This window comes from Tupaia chinensis, unplaced genomic scaffold, assembly GCF_000334495.1.
Source record: "Tupaia chinensis unplaced genomic scaffold, TupChi_1.0 Scaffold000238_1, whole genome shotgun sequence".
Lineage (NCBI taxonomy): Eukaryota > Metazoa > Chordata > Mammalia > Scandentia > Tupaiidae > Tupaia > Tupaia belangeri.
Window position 1 is genome coordinate 2,623,210 of NW_006159716.1, and position 9,445 is coordinate 2,632,654.

Here is a 9,445-nt window from a genome sequence, read left to right on the forward strand (position 1 = left end):
TGGGAGTCCAGCGACATAGCCATTACGCTAACTGCTGGTCCCCTGAGTTTTGAGACTTAACCTCTGCCCTGCTTGGGCAGACTTTCTTGAAGCCTGTTACTCCCTTCCTCTTGTGGAATGAGAATGTCTACCCTGTGCCTATCCCACCACAGTATTTTGTAAGCATATAATTTGTTTTGACTTCACAGTTGACTTTGGATTTTTCAGTCAGTGGGATGAGTTTTAAGCCTTTTGGAAACATTGGGGTGGTTTTGTATGTGAAAGAACATGAATTTGGGGGACCAGGGGTGAGATACTATAGTTTAAATGTGTCCCCCTCGCCCCAATTCATGTGTGGACATTTGGTTGTGATGGGCCTAAGAAGGTGAAAACTTAATGCAGCCATGCTATTGAGAGGTGTGGCCTTTGGGAAGTTAGAATCAGGGTGCGGCCCCCATGATTGGATACTTGTGGGCTTACAGGGAGACATCATCGCAAACACACACACCTGTGCTCTGCCCAAGTTCTTGCCATGCGATGCCCTCACTGCGTTATCCACCAGCAAGAAGGACCTCACCAGATGTGGCCATTTGAACTTGGACCTCCAAAACCATGAACTAAATAGACATCATGTTCTTTATAAATTACCCAAACGCAGGTATTTCTGTTGTTAGCAACACAGAAAATTAAAACACCACCCCAACCCCTTGGTCCCCTAGCACTCACATGTCACAGCTTCTGTGAGGACATCGAGGTCAGTGCTGTCCACGGCCAGGGGGACTCCAGGGCCATTGCCTTGGGGCATGGGGGATGCTGCTTCTTCCAGGGAGCCCTCCTCTGGCGCTGCCTCCTCGGGGTGAGTGGATACTGTTACTATCTCCAGCCCAGGTAGGAGGGGTAGGGTCTGGGCTAGGGAAAAAGCAGATGACTTAGATGTGTTTCCCTGGTGCTCCCTGATTCCCCAGCTCAGGTCCCTGTCACACGGCTCAGCCTGCCCCGTGAGCCCTCATTCTGGGTCTCTCTGTGTCAGTTACCCAACCCTTATGCTATCTGGCGACAGTGCCAGATTCCAAAATAGAAAGCTCCCAAACCACAACCCGTGAGTGAGTGAGGGTGTGTGTAGGCATGTATGCGTGCATGCACACGGTGTCAGCGGGAGGGGCCAGAGACACACCGTATAAAGGGAAGTAGGGAGCGAAGGGAGAAACACCGTGCAGAAGAGAACAGTCAGAGATGGAGAGATAGGGACGGGCATCGAGACTGACAGGCAGAGACAAAGCATCAAAGGGACGGCGAAAGGTAGAAGCAGAGAGAGATGGAGCAGTCTGATGCGGGAGACTGAGCACGGGTGGAGAGGGGACAGGCGAGAAGCGCGGCAATAGTGCGGAAGTCAGTGATGGAGAGAAAGATACAGACAGGGACAGAGGCAGAGGCGGCGGGGAGGGGGGCGGGTGAGGACAGCGCACGAGGGAGACAGACAGTGAGAAATTGGGCCAGAGAGAGAGGACGACGGCAAGGGAAGGAGTTCGAGAAACTTGGGGGGGGCAGGGAGGGGCTCCAGGCAGGAAGGAGGATGAGGAGCCAGTCCAGGAGCACTGGGGGAGAGGCGCTGAGCACGGGTGGAGAGGGGGCAGAAACCCAGTGATGGACAGCGGGGACAGGCGGGAAGCGCGGCAATAGTGCGGAAGTCAGTGATGGAGAGAAAGATACAGACAGGGACAGAGGCAGAGGCGGCGGGAAGGGAGCGTGATACGGACAGCGCACGAGGGAGACAGACAGTGAGAAATTGGGCCAGAGAGAGAGGACGACGGCAAGGGAAGGAGTTCGAGAAACTTGGGGGGGGCAGGGAGGGGCTCCAGGCAGGAAGGAGGATGAGGAGCCAGTCCAGGAGCACTGGGGAAGAGGCGAACCGCAGCCCCATGTAATTACAGTGGCTCTGTGCAGGGGCGGTGGAAGGCAGAAATGGAGCCACCTCAAACCCACAACTCCTGTGGTGGCAAAGCTAGGGCCCCTGGGTCAGGGAGGAGGTGACAGAGGATGGGGCTGGGGAGAGGCAGGAGAGGGAAGCCAGAGCTCCCACAGCCTCAGCCATTGGCGGTGGGAAGGCCTGAGGGTGAGGTCAGGGTCCTGGGGCCAGGGCCGGACTGGAGCCATGACAGGGTGAAAGGTGCATCCCTAATCTCCTGTTGGATCCCAGGCGTGCAGTCTCAAGAGGGTGGTGGCTGGCCTTCCTGCTCCCTGTAAATCATGTTGGGGGACAGAGGAGTGAGCCGAGGGACAGAAACAAGAGGCTCAGAGACGCAGAGACCCAGAGGACACAGGGAGAGGCAGAGGGACATAGAGGGAACAGAGGTGCAGAGATGCAGCAGTGTGGCCAGAGGTAACGGGCAAACACCTGCAAGCCACATCCCACAGAGAGACCAAGAGACACTCACACTCAGAGACTGGGAGACCAAGAGACCAAGAGTGGTCTTGGAAACCAAAGTGGAACCTATCAGAGAGCAGAGGGGGCTTGCACAGGCTGTCCTTTTCTGGGCTGTTTCCAAATGACAGAGAGGGAGGGAGGTCAGAGGGGGAGAGATGACAGAGCAGAGGAGAAGGGTAATTAGAGGGATGGACCAAGGTTTGGCCTGTGGGTCCAGGATGGGAGCTGGAAGCATACTGATAGGGAGGCCCAATGGCCCACCCTCAACCCACAGCCTCCCTCTGTGACACTCAGGGAACTTTGTTTCAAAGACCCCAGTCTGCCATGACTTGGGGAACAGAAGCCCTCAGGTCCGTGGGGAGCACCGAGGGCGGCAGCCCAAGTGGGCATGCTGGAGCCTGCCTGCCAGGGAAAAACCACGGGCCCTGCCTGGAGACAGGAGCTGGGCAGGGGAGGGCGGGCTGAGCCTCGCGGGACTGCGGGAGGGAGGAGAGGTATTTGCTGGGAGTTTTCCCTGGTGCCCACAGCTGCTTCAAGGAGGCAAAGGTAAATGGGGTTCCTTCCAGTCTCAGCTGCTCTTTGGGCCGGTTAGAGCCCAAATAACATGTCAGATGGCTTCTAGAAGGTCATGGGGCTGGGACGAAGGGGAGAAGGCAGGTGGAGAGGGCACCCTAAAGGACGGAGCTGCCTGCAGGATGGTGCCTCTTGGCCCTGAACCTGGCCTGTACCAGCTCAGACGTGGCTCTTTTTTGTTGTTGTTGTTGTTGTTTTTGAGAGTTTTTTGGAACAGGGCATGTGCACTTTCCAGAAAGACAGAGAGAGACAGAGAGACAGAAAGTGAGAAATCACCTCCCGGGGGGGATGGCCATGCCACAATCCTTTTCCTCCATTCTCCTCTTGGGATCTTGGGCACACACGCACATGCACCCGGCGTGAGTTTAAGTCACTGGGTCCAAGACTCGAACCACAGTCTACTACATGAGAGTCCAGCAACATAGCCATTATGCCCCTGTTGGTCCCTCTATTTTTTATTTTAAAGAGAGATTTTTACTATAGGGCACATGTGCTTGCCGGAGACAAATTCAGAAAGTGAGAAGCCACCCCCAGGGAAATGGCCATGCTGCAATCCTTTCTCCTCCACTCTCCTCTTGGGATTTTGGGCACATATGCACATGCGCCCAGCATGAATTTCAAACTTCTGGGTCTGGGACTAGAATTGCTTCGCAGTTGACCATGTAGGTGTCCAGCAACATAACTATGAAGCTATCTTCTGGCCCCTCAGATGTGATCTTAAGGGTTTAAACCAAGTTGGGGGACCAGCAGGTGGCGTGGTGGTTAAGGGTGCTGGACTCCCACATGGCCAACCACAGTTTGAGTCCTGGACCCGGCAGCTTGCTTTCTCACTTTCTCTTTGTCTCTCTCTCTTTCTTACTCTGTCCCTCTCTGTTCAAATTAAAATAAAATAAATAAAATAAAGATAAAATAAAAAATCATTAAAAAAAAAGTTGGTTTGAAGAGGGAGGCTCAGGGATTGGGCTCTAATTTCCAGGGGCATCTTGCCATGGCCCCAGATCTTGAACTGGGGGTCCTGACGCTCCCTATGCGGTGAAGTGGAAAAGCTCTGCAGGCCGGCCGGTAACACAGCGGGTAAACACTGCCCAGAGAACGGGATCCATAGGGCTGACCGTGGTTTGGATCTCGGGAACGTGTATGTGCTCCAAACCCTGCTGGGATGGAGAATCGCAGGACAAAGACGGCAGCGTGACCACACTCCACCAGGGCTGCTTCCTCTCCCCTCTCCCCCTCTCTGGTGAGTGCACTTACCCTCTGGCAATAAAAAAGAAGGAAAAAGACCTGAGCAGGGAGCAGGAAGATCCCACCCAGGTTGATACCAGTGGCCAGCCTTGGGCCAGTGGCCAGAATTTGGGTAGCCTTGTGTGTAAAGGGGGATCCCGATGCTTATTCCTCAGAGTTTCGAGTCATCCATTAAATGCTCAGCAGGGTCCTGGCATGCAGGGGCCAATCATGAGCCCACCTTCTCACCTACCCTTCCCTCCATCCTGTGTTCCCTCCTTTTCTTCTCCCCTGCCCCCCTCCTGTGTTTGGCTTAGCATGTACTGAGCACCTATGGGACACCCAACAACAGGGCAAGCACTGGGCACACCAGTGAGAAAGGCCAGGTGACTGTCTCCACAGTGCTTTGTCAGGGGTGGGGTGGGCTGTCCCAGACACCGAGGGGCAAGGGTCACAGTGGGGACATCTATGTGAATTGTGATGCATGGCAGACATGATGCACGTGTGCATGTGTGTGTGTGTGTGTGTGTGTGTGTGTGTGTGTGCCCGAGAAGGCAGCACCCACACCAAGTCTTGGACAATCAGCAGCAAAGAAGAGAATTGCAAGAAGAGCAGCAGGAGCCCAGGCCCCAGCAAGCACAGCTGCAGCACGGCCGTGCAAATCACACGCCGTGTTCAGTGGAGTCAGGGCTGGGAGGCCTAGAACGTTGGCTGGTGCACTGAGGCTTCTCCTGACATCACCTGGGTGCACAGAGGTGACATTCGTCCTGTAGCAGGGATAGTCAAAATTTCTGCTCTCTTGGCCCACAAGGTTGGAGAGTAAAGAGGCAAGAAAGAGGGTTTGAGGGACCAGCAGGTGGCATGGTGGTTAAGGTGCTGGACACTCCCACATGGCCAACCAAGGTTCAAGTCCTAGACCTGGTGGCTTACTTTCTTACTTTACTTTCCCTTCTCTCTGTGTCTCTCTCTGGTCAAATTAAAGTAAATGAACGAATAAATAAAATTAAATTAAATAATTCTTTAAAAAGAAAAAGAAAAAGAAAGGGTTTGAGCCTGGGGCTCCCAATGACCCCTTCTCATTCAGTGTCACCTCTCCCAGGGTAGGCTCTGTGCAGTCACTTGCAGAGCTGGTGACATTGAAAGTGGAGCCCAGACCAAGGCCCAAGGAGGCCCATCTTGCAGCGGGCTTCCTAGGGTGAGCATTGGACCTCAGGGACAACGAGGGAAGACAGAAAAGCAAGTCCAGTAATCCTGACCCAGAGTCATGTGGGGAGTCAGACCTCCTGGAGCCAGGGGCAGCAGCAGGGACCCAGCAGACTGCAGGGAGCAGACTGAGGCAGAGGAAGAGATTGTCCCGAGTGCCCAGAGACAGAAGCAGCAGCAGGAAGACCCAGAGTGTCGGGCACCGCGACACCCACAGAAACGGGTCTGGCCTGGTGCAGAGGGAGATGAAAAACCCCACAAAGTCAAACCAGAGGGAGACCCAAGTGCTCGCACATCTGGAGGCCCAAAGAGCCTAGTTTTACTTCTGGTGATCCGGAGACATGGCTGTCTAGCCACAGAGGGAGAAGCTCCGGGGGGGCTCTCCGGGAGCGGCCTACCAGGAAGGGTCTATTTCCCTCCGATTTTCTAGAGGAAGAGAGTGAGGACTAGAGAGGAAAGCCAACATGCTCAAGGTTACATGTCGTAATGAGTAGCAGGGCCGAGATATGAACTCGAGTTAACTGATGGACTCTGGAATACTTGAACCTCTTGCCCTGCTCTACCCACAGTCCCGGGGCCTCATTTCCTCTCTGCTCGGGCATGTGAGCGGTGCTGGGAAGCACAGAGACAGAGAAGAGCACGTCAGGACCAGCCAGTGGCGTGATGATTAAGACCCTGGGTCCTGGGGCCAGCATTTGGTAGCCTTGTGTGTAAAGGGGGATCCCGATGCTTATTCCTCAGAGTTTCGAGTCATCCATTAAATGCTCAGCAGGGTCCTGGCATGCAGGGGCCAATCATGAGCCCACCTTCTCACCTACCCTTCCCTCCATCCTGTGTTCCCTCCTTTTCTTCTCCCCTGCCCCCCTCCTGTGTTTGGCTTAGCATGTACTGAGCACCTATGGGACACCCAACAACAGGGCAAGCACTGGGCACACCAGTGAGAAAGGCCAGGTGACTGTCTCCACAGTGCTTTGTCAGGGGTGGGGTGGGCTGTCCCAGACACCGAGGGGCAAGGGTCACAGTGGGGACATCTATGTGAATTGTGATGCATGGCAGACATGATGCACGTGTGCATGTGTGTGTGTGTGTGTGTGTGTGTGTGTGTGTGTGCCCGAGAAGGCAGCACCCACACCAAGTCTTGGACAATCAGCAGCAAAGAAGAGAATTGCAAGAAGAGCAGCAGGAGCCCAGGCCCCAGCAAGCACAGCTGCAGCACGGCCGTGCAAATCACACGCCGTGTTCAGTGGAGTCAGGGCTGGGAGGCCTAGAACGTTGGCTGGTGCACTGAGGCTTCTCCTGACATCACCTGGGTGCACAGAGGTGACATTCGTCCTGTAGCAGGGATAGTCAAAATTTCTGCTCTCTTGGCCCACAAGGTTGGAGAGTAAAGAGGCAAGAAAGAGGGTTTGAGGGACCAGCAGGTGGCATGGTGGTTAAGGTGCTGGACACTCCCACATGGCCAACCAAGGTTCAAGTCCTAGACCTGGTGGCTTACTTTCTTACTTTCCCTCTCTTTCTCTCTGTGTCTCTCTCTGGTCAAATTAAAGTAAATGAACGAATAAATAAAATTAAATTAAATAATTCTTTAAAAAGAAAAAGAAAAAGAAAGGGTTTGAGCCTGGGGCTCCCAATGACCCCTTCTCATTCAGTGTCACCTCTCCCAGGGTAGGCTCTGTGCAGTCACTTGCAGAGCTGGTGACATTGAAAGTGGAGCCCAGACCAAGGCCCAAGGAGGCCCATCTTGCAGCGGGCTTCCTAGGGTGAGCATTGGACCTCAGGGACAACGAGGGAAGACAGAAAAGCAAGTCCAGTAATCCTGACCCAGAGTCATGTGGGGAGTCAGACCTCCTGGAGCCAGGGGCAGCAGCAGGGACCCAGCAGACTGCAGGGAGCAGACTGAGGCAGAGGAAGAGATTGTCCCGAGTGCCCAGAGACAGAAGCAGCAGCAGGAAGACCCAGAGTGTCGGGCACCGCGACACCCACAGAAACGGGTCTGGCCTGGTGCAGAGGGAGATGAAAAACCCCACAAAGTCAAACCAGAGGGAGACCCAAGTGCGCGCACATCTGGAGGCCCAAAGAGCCTAGTTTTACTTCTGGTGATCCGGAGACATGGCTGTCTAGCCACAGAGGGAGAAGCTCCGGGGAGACTCTCGGAGAGCGGAAATGAGTGAGCCTGAGGGAGGGCCCACAAAGCCAAACCAGAGGGAGACCCAAGTGCACATCTGGAGGCCCAAAGAGCCTAGTTTTACTTCTGGTGATCCGGAGACATGGCTGTCTAGCCACAGAGGGAGAAGCTCCGGGGAGACTCTCGGAGAGCGGAAATGAGTGAGCCTGAGGGAGGGGGTCACCAGCAAAGCCAAGGAAGGACATGCAGCCAAAAACCAGAGAGGACTCGAGCCCTGTCCTCCCAGCAGGTGCCTGCTGCTCACCCCACAGCATACCTGCTCCAGCTGACCAGAGGAACACCTTTTTCTAATTTGCCCAGGGTGCCATATGTGTTGGTGGCATCTCAGAGCAGGGGCCTCCAGCCCCGCATGCCTCCTGTCAAGAGTCTTATCCACAAGGCGGCAATACAGAAAGGCTTTGACGCCCTCCCATCTCTAACATAGGATGAGGTTGTAGCCAATGTCCCGAGTTCTGGAAAAACAGCCAGCCCTAGCAGGAAGTGCCCAAGAGGGAAGTCTGGGGGACGCGCCACCTTGGCAGGAGCCCTCTGGGCTCCATCTGCCTACCGTCCACCCAGCTGAAGAGCAGTCCTGAGCCAAGCGGGAGTGGGGTGGGTACCGCTTACAGGTGGGATGGGCTCTCTCCAAGTCTGGACATGGTCTACAGGAGTTTGCACCGGAAGACCCTGGCTGGCATGGAGAGAGGCCCACACGCTGGTGCTCAGGTCCAGCCCTCTCTGCTGTCTGTGTGGACGGTCAATCTAGGCTCCTCCCACCTCTGGAGAGACAAAGGGCCAGGACCTCACTGGTCAGATGGGTGGCTGGCACTCTGCACCTCAGCCTCTCCGTGGGCTGGCACTGACGGCGTCAGTCTGCATCTTCAGTCTACTCAGTGGAGACGGAAGGGTCCCACATTCTGGGAAGACTAACCTTCATGGCCCCGGGCCTCCCAGGCCTTCTGACCAGTCCGCCCTGCTTGTACTGTTCCTCTGGACTAGAAGGTCCTGTCCCTCCCTTCTCCCACTCTCCAAGTCCAGCTCCGTGCTTCCCGACCCAGCTCGAACTTCACCTCTTCCTCCAGAAAGCCTTCACTAGCCTGAGCCCCTAGTTCCTTCTCCAAGAGCCCAGGTGCTGAGAACTCAGCAGCTAATCTCTCCTTTCTTTCTCTTTCTCCTATTTCTTTCTCTCTCTCTCTCTCATTCCCTCCCTCCCTCCCTCTCTTTCTCTCTTATTGGTAAAATTTTTATCATGAGGCATGTACTCTCCCTGGAGAAAGACAAAGGGAGGGAGAGTGAGAAGTCACAGGGTGGGGGAGGGACAGAGATGACCATGACATAATCCCTTCTCTTCCATTCTCCTCTCAGGATTCTGGGCACGCATGCACACGTGCCTGGTGTGATTTTCAGGCCACTGGGTCTGGGACTTGAACCATGGAGTTAGGCGTGTGGGATCCAGTGCCTCAACCACTGTGCCACCAGGCCCTCCTTGTGTTAATTATTAAGTTGGTAGTGAAGTCTTGGCTCCTCCACCGGACTACAACCCTCCCCCAGCTCACTCCCTTGAAGCAGGGTCAGTATTCACCTCTGCAACCCCAGCAGGCACTTGGGTGAGACTGAGTTCTGGAGCCTGGATGCCCCAGGTGAAGGGAGGAGACAAGGGCAGGGTGAGGATCAGGGGTGGCCCTAAACACCAAGAAGGCTGGAGAATGGGGACTCCTTTGAAGCACGCAGGTTTGTGTGACTCCACTGGTCAGTCCCAGGCCACCACACTGAAAACCAGAGAGGACCTGAGCTGGCCAGTGAGGCTGGGTCGAGTCGGTTTTATTTTAGGTCTGAAGGCTCCAATTCCCCAGGAAATTCAATTTAGAATCAAGAGCAGG

General features: G+C 54.9%; 1 protein-coding gene across 1 annotated transcript in view; it reads right to left on the minus strand.

Moving 5' to 3' along the window:
• Window positions 1-9,445, minus strand: part of MDFI (MyoD family inhibitor) — a 27,455-nt gene that overhangs the window by 11,330 nt on the left and 6,680 nt on the right. Inside the window, exon 3 of the mRNA XM_014587820.2 lies at window positions 706-888. Within this exon, the coding sequence (XP_014443306.1) occupies window positions 706-888 (183 nt within the window). The remainder of the gene's footprint in view (window positions 1-705; window positions 889-9,445) is intronic.